This window comes from Lissotriton vulgaris, chromosome 5 (assembly GCF_964263255.1).
Source record: "Lissotriton vulgaris chromosome 5, aLisVul1.2, whole genome shotgun sequence".
Taxonomy (NCBI): Eukaryota; Metazoa; Chordata; class Amphibia; order Caudata; family Salamandridae; genus Lissotriton; species Lissotriton vulgaris.
In genome coordinates, this window is record NC_141693.1 from 1,633,078,622 (window position 1) to 1,633,102,437 (window position 23,816).

Here is a 23,816-nt window from a genome sequence, read left to right on the forward strand (position 1 = left end):
TTCCCGAACACCGTAGCCAATGACCAATTGGGCAGCGTTTTACCAACCCAATCATCTACCATGTTACAGGCTATTATACAGTACAGCCAATGAACACCGAGAAATCCTATACCCAATCCAGAGATAAGCGTTTCCACAACCAACCCAAGGTCATTACGCTTCCCACACTATAACTTCAATATGTTTCCTCGAATATGATTGGATGCACTTACCCGGTTGCCCCCCCCCCCCCTTGACTCTGGCCGTACTTGGCGTTATTACGGGACAAGAGGTGTTCGTTAAGGGTGTATCACCGGAACACAGATTTCAGTCTGAAAAATAAAACTTTCCTGGAAATATTGCAGCACAATTAACTACTATGGAAATGGCGGAGCAGGTAGGAATTCACTTCAGTCAGCATACGAGGCTACTGTTTCTTTGCGGTAGCAGGAGTAAAGGTTGTATCGACACATTGTCGCCAGAAGTTGGTAGGTGGGTTAGGTTATCTGCGAGAAACGGTTGGTATATGAGGGTGTTGAGAGACTGTTAGGAATAATCCTTGATCTAATCGAAGGAAAATGAAGTAGCAAGTTGGAAACCTACCGCGCACGGTTGGGCAGCAAAGCCAGGTCCATAAACCCGGGCCGAGGCTTGGCTGACAACGTCCAAGAGCAGGATATATGTGATCTTGACATATCTCGATGTACGTATTAGTATAACCAGATTTTACATAGTCACAGATGAGTCAACAAATTACCAAAATATCTTTAACATTTCAAGGTCTGTCAACAGGAGAAATACGATGACCACTTTCTAGGATGTTCTTAGTCTAGTTTTATTTGTATTCATTTGGGCTTAACTTCATAAGTTGACAAGATAGATGGGTAACTGGTCTGAAGCACATATGTTAAGTAGCTGCGACATTAGAACAAGCATTTACAATGCAACAGTTTCGCCTTTGCAAAAGTTAGAGCTATTGGCATTGTAAATGACAACATTTTTATTTATGTGTTGGTTTTGAAAACAGATAAATAAATGGCATTGTCATTTACAATGGCAAAAGCTTAATCTCTTGCAAATGCCACCCCCACACACAGAGCACCCCCACACAGAGCCCCCCCACACACACAGAGCCCCCCACACACACCCACACAGTCACCCACACAGAGCCCACCACAACCACACAGAGCCACCCCCACAACCACACAGAGCCACACCCACACAGAGGCCCCCCACACAGAGCCCCCCCACACAGAGCCCCCCCACCCCCCACACAAAGCACATATTACTGTAACCATTTGAGGAGATAATAGGTGCAGTAACAGCAAATTTCACAGCGCCTTACGCTGGGGCAGAACTAGCCCGTGAGGATGGCGATGATGCATGGTATACGTGTCACTGTAGAAAAGTTTTAAAGAGTGTGCCAAAACTCTCTCAAAGTCCCTAAGTGCATATGCTGATAACCAGGTGGTGCTCTACAATAAAAGGCGCTGCTTAGGATGAAATAGGTTACACAGGAGTTTAGAAATACTTTTTTTGCCTGACCACTTTAGGCAAAGATGCTTCCGCAGCCCACTGTAAGCGCACGCTGGCTTTTAAAGGTCTGCGCAGACTCAGACGCAATATTGATTGAAAGGCGAGAAAGGGGGGCATGTGTTTGCCCCTACGTATCCTGGAGTGGTGGAACACGCAGCCAGCCTTATGACGACAGACCTGGTTCTGGGGTCCTGAGGAGCCCCCACTGCCTGAACATTTCTGCTTCACCATCCAGTCTTCGATCCCCTTGCGAGCCAGGCAGGCATTCACCGCAAAACTGTCCCCTGCGAGGAAACAATGAGACAGGCACTTCAGGGCTTCGGTGAGCTACACCATGGGAGCAGAAAACACAGCAGCGCACCGTGGCCCCCCATCTACACTCAACTTATTAGTCACCATTCACTTGAAGAAATGCATATGGGCCCGCTACTGCTCAAAACTATTATGGACAAATGCATTCAGTGTAAAAATTTTAAAAAGTGGTTTAACTATACATTGTAAAAAAAGATTGCCAGGATAATGCTAGTAATGTGGTCACACAAATTGGGTGCAAGTTCCCATGACCACGGGTTCCTTCCTCCTGAGAAAACGGCACAGCTTGGCCAGCGTTTTCATGTGAAATGACCCATGTTACAACTTTGACAAGCGGGGAGCCAGCGTAGGAAATAGTGTCTTTAAAATGAGGACAGGGGTGGGGGTTTGAGGTTGACACGAAAAAAAAGAATTCCAAACTATCCCAAGCAAAAAGAAAAGTTTGCCAAACAGAGGGGGCGATTGGGGGGAATAATAAAGATGTCGTACCTTCAGGACTTTCTCTGGGTTTGCACACAGCAGCTGCCCATCAGTTCCGTGGAAGAAGGGGGTAGTGGGTGAGATATGCAAAACAAGCCTCGTCCCCAGAAGCCGATGGGCTCGAACACGCCCCTCCATTTCCGGAGCTCTTAACGTGTAGTATCCCCGGGCACACGTAGGTGCCCGGAGAGAGGAACAAAGATTGTTGGGGGCACGAGGGGCTCTGACCTCCACTCCACGGGAGACACATTTCCGCGTATCAGAAAGTAGGCACCGTGAAAAAAGGATCCTGGAAATTGGTTTAATTTACAATGGACACCGGCCTGCCAGTACCATCTAAGCTGTGCCAAGCCCCGCGCCCCTTCGACAACGTACACTGAATAAAACGCTAACACACTGTTAATAAAACATTTCCCCGGGGAAAGGTCATTTAAAAAGGCTTTGGTTATTAGGAGGGCAGTGCCTGGAGTAGGGCAAGGGTCGTAGTAGTTGGGTGGTGGATGGCTTAGTATAAAGAGGGAGGGTATTATAGTAGAAAGATAATGCTAGTCCGTGCGTGTATGTCTATGTGTAGTGAAGAAGGTCGTGGGGTGGCGGCTGCATTGCACGGTATAAGGTGGTGGTGAGTTATTTCTTGTACGTAGTGCTTTTGTCTGTTTGGTGAAATCTGCATGCGAGGAAAGCTCCCACTGCCCGGCTCTACTCCGCTCCCGCCAACAAAACTTAATCAGTTGTGGAAAGTGCTCAAAACAGTGGTGATTGAAAGCCCGACGCAGTATAAAAATACTGGTGTCTATGGCACTTTATTTGCAAATGTAAAATGATCATGATTACAATTGTGTAATTGCGCCTGAAGTAGCCTAAACCGAATTAGATAGTGCGACGTCACATAATATACCCCCAATTGTTTATAGTCTGTAATACCTACAAAGACTGCCGCTCCGAGGCTTATAAATTTAAATTGAAAGCGTTTGCTGGCAGCGGGCGGGAGCTATCTGAGGCAGCCTGCTCTATTTTCACCCTGCCTGCTTTGGATTCGTCGCAGTGGGAAGCGGTAGAAGAGACTGTGGGCGCCTTGCTGGGGTTTTGTGGCAGTGGGGAGAGGTGGAAGAGGCTGAGGGCGCCAAGCAGAAGGAAGCCGTTTTAGGGAAACTTCTCTGTTTGCGCCATGCCTGCCTGCTGGGAAGAGACGGACGGCACCGTGCGTGAATAAAGGTGCACATGCTGTGTGATGAAACGCGGTGCTTGTAACTGAACACTATAAAATAAACAGCAAGGAACCATAAAGCAATACAACTAAACAACCCAAAACAACACCAGGTCCAACAATCAAAAGTATAGACTCGGAATCACTCTACCTTTGAAAAAAGATATAAACTGCTGTGCGGCGTGATGGTGCAGTTAGACCCCGGGGCGGGTGAAAAGAATACGTCACCCTCTCGGCCAAAGTGATTGCAAATAGCAGCTGCGGTCCACGTGTGGGGGTAGGGGCAGTGTAAGATTGAGAGAAATGAACAACCAAGATGATTCACACATACACACGTTCGAGCAAAGAAAGTAGCAGGCGCGGGCATTACCATGTCGGCCGCAGCCGTGATGCATCCCATGGATGGTGGGAGACATGATGCAGGAAATCTTCAGACGGCCACCAAGGAACGCCTGCCGAACAACAGAAGACAGGATTGCAAATCCTCTCTTCCCCGTGGAACGAAACCACGCCTCCACAACAAGAGACAAACTCCGCCTCTTGCGGAAGACTGAAAGCCCTTTTTCAAAGTCGTCCGCCCCATTCACCCGGTGCACTCGTGTGAGTGTTTGGAAAGAGCCAGCTGTGTGTAGACATAAACGAAAGACATCAGTTCCAAAATAGAATGAACTAATAGGAACAGGCTTTAAACTGCAGAACGTCACGTAATAACTAGCGCGCGCATATAATTCGTGACATTTCTTAGTGGCATAATCCCGGAAGCTACACAAAATGTTGGTTTTAAATAACATATTTTTGTTAATGCTGTAGAGAGCGTTTTCGGCATTCGGTACACTTGCCTGCTAATCACGGGGTGTACTAGCGTTTGTAAATAACTGATGCGAATGGCTCCTTTTCCAAGTCTCATAAGTAAACAAGCAGGGGGTTGAGATCAGTGGTCGAATATAAAGGTTATGGTAACTGCAATTGTGAGTACGACGGCGGAGGACTCGGAAAGGGAGGTCAGAGATGTGGCTAAAATAACAAAATGCACAGTATGTAATTATATTCTAATCTAGGCATTTCGTTTACAGCTTGCAGGTAACTATAGAAAACAAGCGAAAGCACAGTGCCCTTCCCATTGGCGGAAGGTAAAATTCCAGCCAATGGGAAGAGGAGAGGGCGGGACTTAAAAAAATACCCAGAAACGCCCCTGAATCGCGTCAAGGCGGGCCCTGAACTGAGTGACGCTCCTCTCCTCCAATGGCTGGCCAGCATTTACGAGGCCAGCCAATGGAGAAGAGGGGCGTGTTCAGGCCCCCATACTACACACATAAGATTTCGGCTCCGCCCACTGCTTATGCAGTGCGACGGTAGCCGAAACCTAAAAAGTAACCATTAGCAGCGCTAATTCGTCTAGCTTGTAACTGAAATGTCTTCTTCAGTTCCAGATGAATGTAGGCACTCCAATACATGCACTCTGTCACTCCTCATGTTATGACCATAAGGAAGAAGGCCTCCCGCTCAATAATACTTTTAGGTCTTAGAGGAGGGCGGGCATTTTTTTGCCAAAGAAGAGAGAACCTCTATGACGACTATTTAGTTTAACAAACGACCACAAAGTTTCTATACTGCCACAGTGCACTCCTCATGTTATTTCCATTTGTAAAGCGCATTACCAACAGTGAGGGTATCCTAGGGCTGAGCAGGTGTGTGGCTAGCTATGCCTATGATAGGTTGGTTAATTGAAAAGCCAATCCTTTAGTTTCTTGCAGTATTCAAGAGAGGAGGCTCTGATGTGGATTGGGGGATCGTTCCATGATTTAAGAGTGATGTATTGGAACCTCTGTCCTCCTGATCTGGTGGACATGTGGCATGTAGGAGTCCTGCGGAGGTGTCTAGATGGTTGGTGGAAGGAGCGATGACTGTTCATGTAGGTAGAGGGATAAGGTGGGTAGTGCCTTGAATCTGTGTGTGTGTAAGGAGTCAGAACTGAGCACCTTTGTTTATCTGGAGCCTATAGAGCTCCCAGAGGTGTGGTGTGATGTCAAGGTTCACATAGATGTCATCTGCGGCAGCAATGATGACTGTTTTTGTATGGTGATTTTGTCTGAATCCTAACTGCGTAGCTTTAAGCGGCTTCTGTTTGGTCAAGCATCAGTTGATTAGTTTCTCTAAGACCTTTGTTAGGTGTGGTAGGAGGTAGCTGGGTCTGTAGTTGGAAAGCATGGCTGGGTCAATGGGTGGGGTCCTGAGCAGAGACATGGTAGTGGCATGTTTCTCGACATTCAGAAATGTGGCTGAGTCGATGGATGTGTTGAAGATTAGGTGTTAGTGCTGCGCTGATCAGAAAGAGTCATTTGGTGAAGTCATAATGGGAGCAAGGCTCAGATGGGACCTCTAAGTGGATGGACTTTGTGGCAAGAAGCAATATCAACTGGGGTGATGGCATCCACCAAGTCATGTTTTTTTTTTTTTTGCTGAAATGGGAATTGAGTTGTAACTGTGACGAGGTCTGGTTGAGGGTTGAATATGCTGTATGTGGAGGTGACTTTGTTACAGAAGAATCCGTTTATTGATGCATTGAGTCATTCTTGTATTCACCTATTATCTCCTCGTCCGTCTTCCTCGCCACAGTAAACACCATTGAGCCTCCGGCTCCCATGGAAACTCCAAGTCAACTTTTACATTCTAGTCTCCCTCTCCCAATATTGCCTCCGGTGGTGACAGTCAATCCCATAAAGGGATACAGAAATAGCAAAACGCCCTGTTTTTTTGTTTCTGCACTACTTCGAGTGCTGTGTGCCTGCTTTGCAGGTGAGTGGGGCTGGGTGTCGGGGAATGTTGGTTATGTTTTGGTTATTTTTTTGTTTCTCTTCCCCTCATCTGCCTCTTCTTCGGGTCCTGCTCTAGCGGACTCGGGGTTTCAGGTGGATTGGTTCGCTAGAGGGCCGACCTCTGTTGCGGGGAAGCACGCGTCTTGACCTGCTTTAGCAGTCTTTTTTTGTAATCATGCTGCCTTTCTCTCAGCGTGCGTCCTGCACAGCGGACATAGCATGGTAGTGGATTTTGCTTTTCTTCCCCTATTGGTAGGCGGTGTTGCTGAGCTTCTTCGCCTTGCCTTACCTGTTTGTTTGGTCCTCCGCTGCATGTTTCTTTGTATTTGGGGTCTTGCGGCTTCATTAGGGAGGCGCGCCGGACTTCCTCAGCTTTTGTATTTGTGTTGGGGGCGTGCAGTGGGAGGGTTTGTTGGTTGCCATGGCGACTTGGAGCCTTTATCTCGCGGTCATGTTTGAGGTTTACAACCTGTCTGGGTTCATTAGATTTTGCTGGTCAAGGAGGGTGGTTAGTCTGCTGGGGCTGCTCCTGGCTCCTTGGATGTGGCTTCTGGTTCTGGCATGACACTTCCTTCTTTGGATGAATTGCAAAGGATGATTGATTTGGCGGTGGCTGCTGCTTTACAGGACAAGGTGGCTGTTCCTCCTGCTAAAAAGGCGAAGGCTGATGATGCTCCTGCTCTTGACTCTGAGACGGAGGAGGATGTTGACGTCAAGCGACGTTTTGTGCAGGGTGCCGACCTTAAGGTGGTGCTTGGTCACATTCGCAAGAATTTGTTTTTTCCTGATTCTGTTGTGCCTTTAGAGGATGATTTATTTGCGCAATATCAGCGTCCTGAGCCTGAATCTCTGCCCCTTCATTCTTCTGTTTTGAAAGTTTTGGAGACGGAGTGGAAGGATGTGGACAAGGGCTCTTTTCCACGTTTTTTGAATACACATTATACTTTGCAAGACTTTTCCGGGAAGTTTCCTTCCTCAGTTAAGGTTGATTCCTTGATGGCTAGTATGTCGTCTCATGGGACCATTGTTTCTGAGGATTCCTCTCCTGCTGACAGGTGGATTGTAAGGTGGATGATGCAGTGAAACGCACTTTTGCTGCTGCTAATTTTTCCATTCGGGCGGCGGCCTATTATTCTTACGCCATCCAATCTTTGCTTAAGGACTTTCAGTCGTTATCAGAATTGTTGTACCAGGGGGAAGATGTGTCTTCTACACTGGCTATGATGGAGCAACAGGTTCATCTGCTTTCTGAGTGTGTCGTATGATTCCTTGAGGGCGGCTGCTTCTGCGGCGGGGTCTTCTGTCGCTGCGAAGAGGCAGTTGTGGCTCCGCTCCTGGAAGGCTGATGCTACACAGAAGGGTCTGTTGATAAAGATCCCCTTTACTGGTGTTAAGCTGTTTGGTTCCCCATTGGATGACATGGTTAAGAAAACGGCGGAGGACCGTAAGCTGCTTGCTCCTGAACGGGCTGGTCGCTTCCGTGCCTTTGGTTCACATAGGGCTTTTGGTCCTTCACGAAGGGGCCTTGCGAGTCAGCCCTTACGTAGGAGGGGGAGTGGCCGGGGTGCTCCTTCCTTTGACAAATCCCGGTTCTCGGGCGCTTCTACCTCCTCCTCCTCCAGCTTCAAAATCATGACTGGGTTGCTCCTGGAGTTGGTCCGGTTGGGGGGTCGGCTGAGTTTTTTCCAGGACTCTTGGAGCGAGACTGTTTCGGATCAGTGGGTCCTTCATGTGGTTTCCGAGGGTTTTTGTCTTGGATTTACCCAGACTCCCCAGGCTGTTTCAGGTCCACTCCTTGTCCCAGAGACCCCTAAAGAAGGTGGCGCTTTTGGAAGGCATTGAATCCCTAGTGCGAAAGAGAGCGGTGATTCCCGTGCCAGGGGATCAATTGGGGTTGGGAGTTTATTCAATTCTGTTCCTGGTGTCCAAACGCACAGGGTATCTCAGACCTGTGATGGATTTGAAATGGGTAAATACTTATGTTTTTCATCAAAAATTCAAGATGGTTTCTCTCCAGGTGATCCTTCCTCTTGTTTCTCAAGGGGATTTTCTGGCCTCGATAGACTTTACGGATGCATATCTCCATGTTCCTGTACACCGACTCTCAGAAGTTTCTGCGTTTCTGCGACATGGGTCGGCACTATCCGTTCCAGGTATTGCCTTTTGGGCTCTGATCTTCGCCCAGGGTTTTTACTAAGGTTCTGGCCCCTCTTGTTGGCCATTTGCATGGGGAGGGCATTAGCGTTTTTCCTTATCTAGACGATATTTTGATTTCTGCTTCTTCTCTTTCTAAGGCGGAGTTGCATGTCCGGAGGGTGTGCCATGTCCTGGAGAATCACGGATTCCTGGTGAATGTCCCGAAGTCCTCCCTGGTTCCTGCACAGGAATTGACTTACATTGGCGCACTTTTCAAGACTCAGTTGGGGATGGTGTTCCTGCTCCCTGCTCGGATTCTGTCTCTGATCTCTGCTGTTTGATCCCTGTTGTTGGGGCCTTCTCATCCTGTGAGCCTGTGGTTGAGGGTGCAGGGTCTAATGTCAGCATCTTTGTTAATGGTACCGTGGGCTTGCCTTCACATGTATCCGGTGGTGTCCCACATTTTATTGCATTGGGACCCCTGTTCCCTCGATATGAATGTTTTGATCCCTGTGTCATCCGAGGTTCGAGTGGTCCTGGGTTGGTGGTTGGACGTGGTTCATCTGTCTCAGGGTCGCCCATTTCTGATTTTTCCATCTCGAATTATCACTACAGATGCCAGCCTGCTGGGCTGGGGTGCTACTCTGGGGGATTCGACGACACAAGGGGTTTGGTCTCAATCTGTGATGTCCTGTCCGTTCAACTACAAGGAACTGAAAGCGGTTCTTTTGGGTCTGTTGGCATTCTCGGATCTTCTGTTGGGTCACCATGTGCAGGTCCGGACGGACAATCAGGTGGTGATGTCGTATATCAACCATCAGGGGGGTTGCAGGGTTCTTTCCCTCAGTTGCCTCAGTCGTCAGATTTGTTCTTGGGCAGAGTTACACCTGGCGTCCCTGTCTGCGATTTATCTGCCTGGTCGGGAGAACACTGTGGCGGACTGTCTGAGCCGTGTGTTACCCTCCATGGGTTCGTTGTCCCTGATGCACTTGATGTTCAGGAGATTGAGGCGGATATTTGGGTCTCCAGTTGTGGACCTCTTTGCGTCCCAGTCCAATGCCACGGTCCGCTGCTTTTGCACAATTATGCCTTGCCGGGATGCTTGGAGGGTGGATGCTCTGTGATTCCGTTGGCCGCGGGGCCTCTTGTATGCCTTCCCCTCTATTCCCCTGATTCCAGCTGTCTTGCAGAAAATCAAGAGGGTGGGGTCCTTTGTCCTTCCGATTGTCCCGGGTGGTGTTGTCGCCCTTGGTATCCCCTATTGTTGGAATTGGCTGTGACACCGGGGTGGGCGCTACCATTCGTGCCTTCCCCTCTGTTGGGCCCTCTACTTCCGCTTCCTGTCCCTGAGTCTGCGGGCCTGGCTCTTTAGAGGAAATCCCTGATCCGTGATGGTTGTTCGAGGGCTGTTGCTGGTGTTATTTAGCAGTCCCAGAGGCCTTCTACGTTGAAATCCTATGCTAAGCATTGGGACAACTTTGCTTCTTGGTGTCTTCGTCACATTCTTTCTGTGGCTTCTTTAGACCCGGCTTGCATTCTTGATTTTCTGAATGACTGTTTAGAGTTGGGTTTAGCCATTTCTACTATTCGGGCTCAATGGGCGGCCATTAGGGCATTTCATGTATTTCCTTTGGTTTCGGTGGCTCCTTTGGTGGTGCAGCTTTTTAGGTCTCTGTATTTCCAGCGGCCCGTCCTATCCTGTGTCCTCCTCCTTGGGACCTTCCTTTGGGATTGCGTTCATTGCAATCTGCTCCTTTCGAACCTTTGGAGACGGTTGATTTGAAGTTTTTGATGCTTAAGGTCTTCTTTCTTGTAGCTATTGCTTCTGCCAGGCGTATTGGGGAATTGGGGGGCTTTCCTGCGGTCTGCTCCGTTTTTGGTTGTTTTGATGGATCGTGTGGTCTTGCCCCCTCATCCTACGTTTGTGCCGAAGGTTAATTCCTTCTTTCATCGGTCTACTGAGGTGGTCCTTCCTGTTCTTTGCCCGGATCCTTCCTCGGATGAGGAGTGTCTTTTGCATCTGTTGGATGTTCGACGTGCCTTGTTGGTTTATTTATCCCGCACCTTGAATCATCAAGGAATCTGTTATTTTTCATTTGCTCGCATGCTAACAGAATCTCTAAACTGAATTCTAAAAATTATGCATAATGCATATGATTTGAGCTTCATGGTATATTGTTAATGAGGATGTTATTCTTCACTAATATTTACAAAAGCAAGTGTCATACTCCGGCTCTGTCGGGCCAGAAGGGCCACTTTCTTGTTTCAATTCACCTTACGAGTGACGTGTTCCAAACAGTTCTGAAAAGAATCTCCCATCCCCCATCCCCTTCTTGAGATGAGGGCTATAGTATTGGCTCTGGTACAGCCCTGAGGGCATTTCCATTGACTTTTACAAAACTTATGTTGATTCAAGTAAAGTGCAACCCGCCCCCCTACACACACCCGACACCACACACACACACTATGCTGCAGGTATAATTCTCATTAAAACACCCTTAGGAAGCTTGACACAGTCTGTATTTTGTGGATCCTCTAAGCCCATGTCCTTAGTGAATACCCACTATACCATCGTAGATAGTGTAATTTCACTCAACGTAAGTAAGCACATACCTATTTTTTTTAATACATGACAACCAATAGGTGCTCATCTAGGGCTGTTGTGCTCATTTGCATCTTTGGAGTTCAGTGTGATGGTCCACTTCAGTTATAAGCGGAGTGCAGTAGCTGTACTTCTTGGCACAGAGAAGGTGTATGAAATGATGGAGGAGCCTTATAGGCCGTTGAAGGGAACTTTTGCTCCAGGGCTGAGGTAACCTGAATGACCATGGTATTCTGCTCCTATTAGTAATATAGTTCACAAGCATGAGCCTTTGTGTACAGCAGGACTGGGCAGGGATGTCTCCTTCGCATGGAACGTCTGATACAGCTTTTCGGCAGTAGTATACGTTCTTTGGGCTTAACTTTGTTTGTCTTGTGATGGTAAAGAGGAGATTAGGCTGGCAGAATAGGCTGGCAGAATATGTTCCTCTTTTAATTAAAGGGTAAGATATCCACTATCAAGCTGACAGTGCTCTTTAGATTATATCTTTCTTGCTACTTCCATACCTTCAATACAAACCTTTTTAGGTCTCGTGTGCGTTGCTGCGCAAAGCGCTGCTCGCTCTGCGAGAGATTTTGTGGTTGAGGGGTTTTCAGAAAGGGACTCGAAGCCCATCCCCTCATTTCCATTGGCTGGCGTCACCGTTTATACTAAACGTTGGCCTGCCATTGGAAATGAGGGTTTTTGGTTGACTCCCTTCGGCCTCTGATCCGGACTGAGTTATCTGCTTTGCTGCTGTCGCAAAGCGCTTTCTTATCTTTATGGGGCCATGTGTTTCTAATTAGAAACACATGGCCCCATAAAGACAAGAGATCCCCATGCTCCGGCTGCAGCGCTGTCCTCTTTCACTGTCAGGACCACGCTTGTTATCTTACTGCAATTGTGGTTGGCAAACGCACACACCAACGATGTTTTTTGTCACTGAATCTTTCTTTCAAACAACGCTTAAGTTGAAATCGGGAGGAAGAGGGCTGCAAATAAATAATTAATAAATATAATGTAGATGAAGTACATCATAATGATACCCCGAGGTTGGCAGGCAGTAGGGTGCCGACGACCGTGTTCGCTGACGACACCCTCCTGTTGTCTAAGTCTCCCATGGGGATACAGCGCATACTAGAGGGTTTTAAGGAATTTTGCAGAGGCCGGGGCTTGGAGATAAATGCCAGTAAAACAAAATTCATGATCTTCAACCCACCCGCAACTACTCGCCCAAATCCCAGCTTGGGCACAACTACATTAGAAAGGGTATCGACTTTTGAATATCTGGGGGGTTACCATCAATGAGAATTTCTCATGGGGCCCCCAGCAAATCAAGTCGCAAATGAAATTGGCTCAGCTCGCTGGGGGAATCCTCAAGCTCTCCAATTCGTCAACATTCAAAACCCGTTGGTCCCCCTCTGGAGATTTATAAAATGCAAGCAAGGAAAATGCAAGCAAGGAGTGCAGTCCTGTACGGCGGCGAGTTATGGGGATATTCTTACAGACCCGAAATTGTCAAAACAGAGAATACATTTTTAAGACAATTGTTGGCCCTCCCACCTAGTACCCCGCTCCTCCCCTTGAGGTTTGACTTAAGCCCCTGAGGTTCTGGCGCAGGATCTGGAAAACGCCAGAGCTGCTAAAATATAGGCTAGAACTTAAAGAAATATTAACCTATCATAGTGCCGTTAAAATCCCTTGGTTCATGTTTATAAAGAACGAATGCATAAGATTGGGACTACCCGCCCTATGGGATGACCCTGAGAGGAGCTGCAAAAAAAAAGAAAAATATAAAAGAAACAATGAATTACTATGATGTCGCACAAACACTAGTCCTATCCTCACTGGTGATTATCAATGTTAGAAATGTGGTTTGTGCTTGGCTAGAGTATGCATTTTAGTCAGGCAGAACCCACCATTCTAGTCAGGGAAGTCAGTTGCACACTAACGATAACCTGTGCTCATCCTCTGGTAGCTTGTCGCAGAGCCGACCGGCTTATCTTCAGAGGCAATGTGTAAAGCATTTGTACAACACACTCACACAGTAGCAAAACAGCTAGGCCACAATAGAGGCACCACACAGGTTTATATTAAAAAAAAAAAAGCTTTTGATATTGTAACCACATTGGGAACAAAATGACACGAAACACATTAGAAGTGCAGTTAATGCAGGATTGTAATGTCACATTAAATGCTGGGAATAATCATTGCTTAAATATTACTTTACCTGCATATATCACATAGGTACTTTCCGAAGTAATGCTGTTTCTCTAGAAATAGTCCCCTATATCGCCGTAAAAAGCATATTGATGGCATTAGGAAACTAAAAGTGGTACAGAAGCACCTGCGCTCCTATTAGCGGTCATGTGGTAATTTCTCAGGGGGCACACAAAGAATCCGGATTTGAGTGGGGCATGGGCACGTTTCCACCCTGCCACGTGGCGGAAATAATACCCCCCTAAATGTTGGCAAGCCCTCCATGGCCACCGGGTTGTGCCCTTGTGATTATGACACATAACTGCCGCCTGTGAAGGTAGTGCGGGACGGCCATGCACTGAGGTGGGGAGAACATTTCTACCAGAAAGAGTTTCCAACTCTGGGGAACCGCAGGGCTAAACCAAGCGTCCTCCCTATTCAGACGGGTGTGCAACTAGAGGGTCCCACACGTCTACCCTGACCCCAATATTTCTGTTCCTGGAGACGGGAAGGGTCGGTGGGGGGGTCATGACCTGTGTCCTCGAGTTTTCCCCAGCATGGAGAAGTAGCCGTGACGGCTGTGCTGTTCTATCTTTGGTTGGACGGAAATTCCTTCTGGGAGTGTGGCTGCCTCCCGCAAGTAATGTTGAGGGTGGGGCTAGCTGTTGCCATGACAACCCTGGTCACTGCAAAAACATGGTAAGCAGACAAAGCATTTTGCGTTAAGCATGCAACACTGCCCGCTCACCCTTTCCCCTGGCAAAGTGCTTTGTTTGCGCACAAAGCACTTTGTGGATACAGCGCAGGGGCAGAAATAAAGTGAGGAAGTCTTTGATTAGCACCCTGCTGCCGGACTCACAGCCAACCTAGTCCCACAGTAGAGGTGCTTAGGGGCAATTCTTGATGGCCCTGGGATTGCAAAACAGGGGGCAAGCTAACAAGCTCTTGAAAAGCATTAGTATGGCTCAGTAGCAGGCAGCAGGCCAGCACATCAAGCAGATTTATTTATTTATTTTATTTAGAAAGTTTTATATAGCGCGGACAAGATCCTTGCGGATATCAGAGCGCTTTACAAGAGAAGTACCTGGGGGAGCATAGACAGACAGGTGGAACAATAGATCACATAGTATGAGACAGCATTCGATGTCCAGTGCCCTCCTCCGCCGTGTAGCGGGGGACCTCTTCCAACCCTCCGAAGTCGTCGAGCTGTCGGGACTAGGCTCCTGGAATTTCAGCTGCCCCTGTGATGTGCAATTAGTAACAGTACTGAAAGGTTGAGTGAGAAAGTTCGGGCGGGGAGGTGTAGTGGAACAATAGGTCACATAGTATGAGACAGCTTTCGATGTCCAGTGCCCTCCTCCGCCGTGTAGCGGGGGACCTCTTCCAGCCCTCCGAAGTCGTCGAGCTGCTGGGACTAGGCTCCTGGAATTTCAGCTGCCCCTGTTCATTACGAGTGTTCAGAGTAAAGCTAGTAGGGATTTGCTCGTTGTAGATCTCAGGCAGTTGGCATATGATGGCAAGACAGTGGAGTAGGGAGATAGAGAGATTCCTCGGCGCGTTGGGGTGCTCGGAGTCAGGGGTAGGCATCCTTGGATCAGGGCGAGATAAGGCGTCATGGGTCATCCTTCCGAGATCAGCCCCGGGGGGCGGCCATCATAAGGGCAGGCATCTGTAATTCCTGAGCGAGTATTGTATATTGTGCACAATTCAAGGCCAGTGGTAAATGGCAGATCGCAGATCAAACGTCCGGCAGATCGCAGAGGTCGAAGCAGGCGAGGGTCACCGCCAGGGATTCCTGAAGAGGGCTCACCCCCGCGGGCAAGAGCCACAGAGAGAGTCTGCAGGGTCGCCCCTGGGAGAGGCAGCAAGCGCTGGGGCCAGATTGGTCAGGCAAAGGCGCCGATCGTTAGCTGGGAGTCACACCGGGCTGCCATTTTAGGGTCAGGCAGGCGGGGGAAGGTCGATTCTAGCCGGGCCACCCCCGGTGTCTTGCCGCTAGAGGCCCCCGGAGACTATCCTCAAATAGAGGCAGCCCCTGCGTTCCTTAGATTTCGCCCGTCAGCGTACCTCCCATCGAGAGTTGAGTCACCGGCGCTCCGGCCGCCATTTTGCCCGCAGCCGTCCTCACCTCGCGTCTCCTCCCGGATCCAGCTACAGCGGCGCCAGGGGCGATCGGAGCAGCCCCGCAGGTGTCCTGCACATTCCGCTTCCTCTGGGTGCCGAAAGCAGCCCCCGGGCCAATGGGGAACCGCCAAACCAGGCTCCCGAGCAGCGCCGGAGCCGGGAGCCGAGATGGAACACGGCCGCCCGGCTCGGCTCTGCCCCCAATAAAGTGAGGAAGTCTTTGATTAGCACCCTGCTGCCGGACTCACAGCCAACCTAGTCCCACAGCAGAGGTGCTTAGGGGCAATTCTTGATGGCCCTGGTATTGCAAAACAGGGGGCAAGCTAACAAGCTCTTGAAAAGCATTAGTATGGCTCAGTAGCAGGCAGCAGGCCAGCACATAAAGCAGATTGCAGAGTGATAGTTCCTCCTGCAGCCCAGCAACCAGCAGGCAACAGACCAAAAAAGCGAAGTAGTCCGTCAAATGGTGGTCCTTCCTGGCAGCACAGCAGTCTTCTAGCAATATGCAGATTATAGATCCAGCAGCATCTGGTTACAGGTCTCATGCATTGTCTGAAAGCATGTGGTCAGAGCCCCAGTACGTATTCTCAAAAATGTATTTGATAATGGGGTGACTTCAAAGGAACTCTCGAAGTGTGCAAGAATTCCTTTCAGCCCAGCACTGGCTCCAAACAATCAGTAGGGGGTAAATCAGCCCTTTTTGAGTTGGCAGGACACAAGCTTTACAGATGTTAAATGTGAACCACCTCTCCCAGCCCAGGAAGAATATTGGTATGCAGAAGAATGCGAGTGGATCCCTGTCACACCCAGCCCTTCCTGTGTGGTGGCTGTCTAGAAAGTATGCACAAAGTGTAGCTGTTAATGCAACAAATGTTCCCTCTAATTGATTTCCTCTGTGTGCGGCAGAGTAAGGTCTCTGTGCTGCAGCCAAGGCTATGTGCTTTTGAAAGAATTTATGTTAAATGCAGCCCATGACTGACGCTGTGATCAGGGGAGCAACTAGAGCCAAACTTCAGCGGGGGCTAACACTCCCAGCCAAGGCTGGCCCAAGCACTGGTCGCACACTGTGCAACAGTGGCGCCCCTCCCCCTTTTTCTCCTACTCCATGAATTCCCTCATCACCAATTACCAACAATGCACCTCATCTCTCTATCTCTCCTTTCTGACAAACATTTGATTTTTTAACTGCGCTGCTCCTAGTTTACTCGCACTCAGTTCTGTGATCTGCATTGTACATGTTTGTGTTGCATGCACATTAACCCTCTGCGGTGTGTGGGTCCACGAAGAGGGCGAGAGCCGCTTCGAGGAGGTCCCTCGCTGAACACAACACATGGGCCAGCATGTGGAGATAGTTGCACAATAAGTGCCCAGGAACAAACTCTAAACTCTGCCCTGCCAGCAGAGTTTTGCCACTCTACGTTTCAACAAAAACTCTGCCTGCCACTGCATATCTTAGTTTAGCGGTGTCTACACCTTTTCTACGCCTACGATATTTTGGATGTATTGTACATTGACCACTAGAGAGAGCACCCAGGTCGTAGAAATAATATACACTGCATGGTTTTCAGAAGGTCACAGCAGAGCTGCAATGAACGCATTTAGCTGTAGTTTGAGTCACTAAGTCCTACCTGTTTGAGTAGCCAGCAGGCTGCTGACTGGCTAGCAGCGTGCCGGGCTCAGCTGCCAGGGTTAATTTTCCTATCATGTATCATTTATACAGCTGTGAGGAGCGGTTTGAGTCGCCGCTTGTGTGGAAGGATCGAGGGGGGTTCTCAATGAAAGTCTTCTTGCGTATTGTTGGGTTAACTCTTATCCAAAGGGTCTAAGAAAGCAGTGCTTTGCTAAAATTGTCACTATTAACTACAGACCATCTTATCACCAGGCCCCCTGGGATTCTAATAACTATTCATACACCGGCTGCAGTGTCCCCAGCCCATCTGACATGTGCACTGTCATAAGGGCAGGAGCATATCCATGGAAATATTGGAGTCTTGTTTATGTGGAATTATGTGCCAACCATCATAAAGCACTAATCAGCCTTGTAGCCTGCTGCCCCAGAGGCTTACTGAACTAGTGATGCGCAAGTGATGCGAGTCTAGAATCGGTGTGCTGCTGTCAGGGCTAAATGTTGTCAGATAGGGAGAGGAAGATGGCAGTGCACTGCACACTTGTGTGGAAATAGATGGGGTGTTTGTGTGGAAACTAGTGACCTAGCCTTGTGCTGCACCTGCCTCACCCTGCTATGCAGAGGTTAGCTGCTGTTTTAAAAGAACCAGGGAGCCAGTCATGCTCTGCAGACTTTTTGGGAAACGGAGGTAGTGAAAACTAGGGCTCAGGTCTTGCGTTACACTTGCCTCTCTCTAGTGTGAAAGGGTTAGCTGCTGCGCAGGGTCTAGCTTTTGTGCAGGGTTTTGCTGCTGTGCTAAAGAGTCGGTGGACTAGTGTGGAAAAACTTGTGGTGAAAACTAGTGCTCGGTCTTGCATTCCACCTCTCTCGCTCTGCTGTGCAATGGTGAGCTGCTGTGCAGGTTTTAGCTGTTGTGCAGGTTTTAGCTGCTGTGAAGGTTTTAGCTGCTGTTCTAATGGGACCAGGGTGCTAATAGTGCTCTGTAGGCTAGTATCGAAACAGAGGTAGTGGAAAGTAGTGCTCCGGCCTTTCGCTGCACCTACCGCACTCTGCTATGTAGTGCATGGGATAGCTGATGTGCAGTAGTTAGGTGCTGTGCTAAGGAGGCCAGTGCACCAATCATGTTCTGCAGACTTGTGTGGAAACCGAGGTAGTGAAAACTAGGGCTCAGCCTTGTACTCCACCTACACTCAATTTGCGCCGCGGTTAAGCGGATATACACACGTACATATGCACACACACACAAGCAGATACACATACATACACATACATACATATACACACACAAACAGATTTTTTTTTTATAAAGCTCTACGTTGTCACTTTAGTCTCATTTCATAATAGTCAAATCTTAATTTGGATTTACAAGATGTGTATCAATAAACACTACCAGGAGTATTGACACTCATTAACCTCCCTTTCATTTAGGACTCTGAGCTGAGCCGGCTTCCACCCTGGATGAGGCAACTCATTCTCCATGATCACTATCTGGGCATACCTGAAGGCTAGAGCTGACAATTAAATTTGTATTCGTATTGTTTTAGGATTTGTATGCTCTGTCTGACATAGTCGGCCATCAGGCCTTACTACTGATGCTAAAATATCATGACACTCAAACATCTGCTGAACCTGTCCCAATCTGCTGGGTTATTCCAACTTTTTGCCTTCTAGCTCCTATTTTTATGACCTTCTTTTTGTTGGCTTTAGGAATCTGTGTACTTTACCACTGCTAATAAAGGCTGCAGTGCGTGTGCTCTCTCCTCTAAACATTGTATGAGTGGTCACCGGGAGGCGGGCACTCTTTCTGAAAGTGCACACACTTGTGTTAAGTTTCTCCGCAGTGTGAATGTCATTTGGCTATACCTCCCTGCCGCTCGTGCTGAATTAAATACTTTGTAATGATCGCATTTGGGCACACTACAACACCTTTTCCACAGCTAATTACACAAGCTCAATACCGGGAGTTTTATGTTTCATTTAAAGCAATATGACGGGCTTGACAAGGTCTTTGATTTAATAGCACTTGAGATGAAATACAGCACGATGTTATGCAATCGTATATTATCTGCATTCTATATTTAGGGCTTCATTTTTTAGAGTGATTAGTGCCATTCTCTTCATTTTAAGGTGATGTTCCGTCTAAAGGCTGGTGTTATATTATGTGCACATGTTTAGATACGTATTATAGAATGGTGTTGCCTTAAGCTTCATTATGTTGTAAAATTAATTGCACTATGCATTTTGTTGAAACATATTTGTTACGTAATCTTGGAACTCCACCAGTCACATTCTTTGATGTTAGGAATGTGTTTAGCTATTGTGGAGTGTCTATACTACTGCACCGCTTTAAACATATAAGTATTTCCGTTATGTTTACTCGTGCCTTTGAGGTGTTGGCACTATATAAATTCACAGATGTATGGCACTAATTAGATTGATGAAGGCTTCAATGAAGCCGAAACGCGTCTCTCCAATCTCGGGGTCGAGTGAGACCTTTGACAATAAAGAAAGTTAAATCGCACATCCTCGAGTATGTGCCTTCTTCCTGTCAGGAGTGGGATGGTGTGTTCATGTACATATATGTATATATTTATTTATTATGCAAAAAAGAATCTGAGAACTCTGGGTAGTTCTCAAGTTTAGGTGGAAAGCAGCTCCTGTATAGAGCACTCTCAACACCAGCAACACTCTAGATCTGCTCACCTCAAGTGTGTGTGTGTGGGTGGTGGTGGTGGTGGTGCCTTGTTTCCATAGGGAAAGCATTTTTGACTTGCCTATAACTTTGGTGTAGTTTGACCAATCTGAATGACATTTTCTTAAAAAAACAGTGTCAAACTAGGTCAGGGCTCTACAAATCTAAAAAATCTCACTTGACCTGCAGGTCGAGTGAGTAGACTTTTCTACTCGACCTAACAGCAATGCACTCGACCCACAATTGATCGCATAATGGACTTTTTTCAAAACATTTGCAGCGCCAACAACCTAGGAAAACGTTGGCCACCCAAATAAACGGCAAATTTCACCCATTTACCTCCACAGAAATCCTATATCCTATAAATGCCAAACTACTCGCAAATGAGTAAATAGTAATTGCCAGTACAAGAAATTTAAAATGATATACACTCATTTCAAAACAATAAAAAAAAGTTTCCCTCGGTATTATTAATGGTGCCTGGAGTGTCCATTTTCATTACTACATTTTAGATCTCCATCCGCCATTAGGTTGAATGCCCACTATCGCACCGAGCCCGAGGTGAGCAGTCTACTTGCAGGCACAGGCTGCTAATTACATTAATAAATCACTCACGGACTGAAAAGAATGCACGGTGAACGTATGCGCAAATACGTGCTAAACATAACAGTAAATACATCTGTTGTGGGGATATGAAAGCCACTTGCAGGGTAAATGTAATACAGCGCTGTGCAAAACTCCTTATGAATGAATTAATAAAACACTCCGATGTTCGGTCAGGTTTGATAGCACACTCTCACACCGGTGCTTCCTGAAAGGTGCATATGTATCAATAATATCACTGTTGTCTCCTTAGAAAGCACCGCACACAGGGGTTTAACCCACAGACTGTACTGAAGGTAGAGTATCACTACAGGGTTGATTAACGAGCTCTAATTATGCCCACTGGGACTGGTATTATCGGGTGGCTCATCCCGTTGAGTGTCCCAAGGGGCCGCAGGACATTGGTTTTATAACATTTGCTTGAGACTGACGTACATGCAGTTCTCTCCCACTGGTATTTGGACGGGGTGTATAGACAGTCCCACTATTGCAAAAACAATCGAAGTCTGTTGTGTTACCCTTTGCAGTGGGTTCTTACACTGTGCTCTGCCCACAATTACAGTCATGTAATGTTGTCCTTATTTATGGAAACTGCAGTCGTTAACGTATAAAATTGTTGGGGGTTTTTTTTAAACCTTTTTTCTGCATTTGTATATAATACTATGCAATAAAACTATTTTTAAAAAAGCAGTCTGCAAAAAGTACCCAGTGCCAGCCTTCCATATTCTTTTCCATGAGTCACCCAGCTATGTGTAGTCCAATTTCAATGTGTAGCCTGCTTTGCCCAATGAATGTGCAGCACAGCCATTCGCTCCAGTACACCTCAAACGCGTTTCTAAAGCAATCACTGTTAAGCATAAACTAGTATTAACCTTTGGTTATTAAACCAGTTAGGCTGATGATTTCACCCTACTTTAGCTATTAGACGGGTTGGAAACAGCTCGTCATGCACCAGGAGGTACAACACAGTTACAAGTAAAGACCAATAACTTCTGAATCTGAAAAAAGCAGAGTCACAAGCATTCTCATGTAGCACTAGCTCAAACCTCTGAAACACTTTATCCCAGTGCACGTGGTTACAACGAACAAGCAGCTTGCAAAGTCGGACCTGAAGCTCCTAATGGCATGCACGCGTTCATGATTTAAAGTAGGTACAACCTTTGCCGATTAACAAAACTTTAACAAATCACACCCACCACACTGAAGTGCAGAACCATACTTAATTGTTTCCTGATACAGCGCATTTCCAAAGTGGAAAGAACGGGTCTACGAGTCCAGGCAGGTCTGGCAAGTAGTATGTGCCCAAGGTGGTGCAGGCTAAGTTTATTCAGGGAGCTGGTCGAGCCAGCTTTGTTTGAGCTTCAGAACAAGAACATGCGTTCAGATAAGGTCATTTCAACATCAAGCCAGAGGAGGAAGATCTATTTCACATCAACCCGAATGTTTAGGAGAGCTGCTAACCTAGGTTACTGTAACCAAGCTCTGCGATCTTGGTGACCAAGGGTGTGGTGGCAGTAAGTTATGTGGAACCGTAGACTAACGTATGACACAGGGGTTGAAAGCCTCAATCATGTGCATGTGCTGTGCTCATCAAAGTGACAATGAAATCACAAATACACTAGTCTACTGAGGATTAGATAAGTTTTGCGGTCGGCGGGCCAAAATGAAATTTAATGTGAAAACGGACTCACCTCTGCCAAAATCGCCCTGCATGTCTCCGAGTCCTGACTCCACCGAGGCGAGCGCGTGGTGGCGTGCTACGTCACTGCTGCACTTTAAGCAGCATAGCACAGGGGCAGGCCAGGGCCGTCATTGGTAGCGCTTTTGCGCGCTACAAGATTGACGGCCCTGGCACCCAAACAATAGGCAATGCGTGCATGATGCCCCCTACGCCTTTCACAGCGCACCGCACCCGCGTGCATGATACATGCTATGCTGCCCCCTAAGCCTTTCATCGCGCACCGCACCCTGCACCGCAATGCTGCCACTTGCTACTGCACCTACCTCAGAGGCACTCGCCAGGCCGGTCAAGTAGGCCTTGAAACTGACTCGACCTGCAGAAAATTTGGATTTGTGGAGCCCTGTAGGTTCTGTGTGTCATGGAATGCTTGGGGGTGATCCATGCAGGGGAGACAGAGAAATAGGGGCACTAAATAAGGGTGCGTTTGTTATGTTAATTCCCATAGGAGCGTGTTGTCTAACCTAGATATTGTTGCGGAAATTGTGCATTTTGTTATTTGGTGCAAATCCGTTTAGTGTTTTTTGTGAAATCAAATCCGAGCAATATAGTGATCTCTCTGGCTGCTATTTCGCGCAATGATCGGGGTGAAAGGGTGAATTGCGCGCCAGCTGGGATGCTCTGATTGGCTGGATGCAACCCGAACAGAAAGTTGCGGCGGTTTCACAGTGATCGCAGGTAAATCGGGACGTGCTAGTGGCATATCGTGAAAGTGCACCAGCAGAAATGCTGTGATTGGCTGTGCGCAACATAAAAAGATGGTTTCTGTGCCATTTTATCGATTACAAGCAGGTTCCCGGGGTTGAAAATTTCTCTAAAAGCTAAGATAAGGGATCAGGGTGGAGATACTCCACCCCATGTTTGAGAAATGGATAGTGTTAGTGACACAAGTTGTGTGTCCAAAATTGTAAATTTTTTGATTGCGCTAGTTATTTGCCACGACCACCTGTGCGGCCTGCCACATACCATCACAGGGACATTGCGAATATTGTTGAAAATATATATTTTTTTAAATCTAAATATTTGTACACACTCGCCGGTCACTACCACATACTCATTTACGCACTCACAAACTTACTCAGACACTTATACACCCATTCATATAGCTACTCACACACTTATACATCAAGTCACATACATGCTCATGTGCCAACTCACATACCCATTCAGGTACTCCTGCACCCACTTAAAAGACTCTGAGAGTGACACACCCATGTACAGACCCATTCGGGCTCACACATCTCCCTAAAGACCCACTTATAGACTGCACAGATTCTCATACCTACTTAGCGACTCCTACACCCACTCACAGACACACCTGGCAAGTCATGTACCCACTCACAAGACTCACTTGGAGAGTCACTCATCCATGTACAGACCCACTCACACACGCAGATATGTACTCCGAGATCCACTGAGAGACTTGTACACCCACTGATCGATTCACTCAGACACTCTGACACTCACTCACACACACTGTCACAGATCCTGTCAGTTATGCACCCCAGTCTCAGAGACTCACCCCCACTCACACCCCTACTCAGACATTCACTCACACCCACTCCCAAACTTATTCACCCAGTTACTCCTACAGTTGGACTCACGCACCCATTCACAGAACCACTCTGACACTCACGCTCACAGACCCACTGAGAGACCTGTACTAGCTTAAATGAAAGGCTGACATACCCTTTTTAAAATTCAACATGCCCATATATTCAGTTTTCGAGCGGTCTGTTTTATGAAGTATTTGAGTCTTTAAAATGAAGTTTCCCCCATTTGAAAA

General features: G+C 47.5%; 1 protein-coding gene across 2 annotated transcripts in view; it reads left to right on the plus strand.

Moving 5' to 3' along the window:
• Positions 1 to 229: 229 nt before the first annotated feature.
• Positions 230 to 23,816, plus strand: part of LOC147716873 (uncharacterized) — an 80,488-nt gene continuing 56,901 nt past the window's right edge. For both annotated transcript variants that reach the window (XM_086923777.1, XM_086923778.1), the window contains exon 1: positions 230 to 376. In XM_086923777.1, the coding sequence (XP_086779903.1) occupies positions 359 to 376 (18 nt within the window). In that variant the 5' untranslated portion in view covers positions 230 to 358. The remainder of the gene's footprint in view (positions 377 to 23,816) is intronic.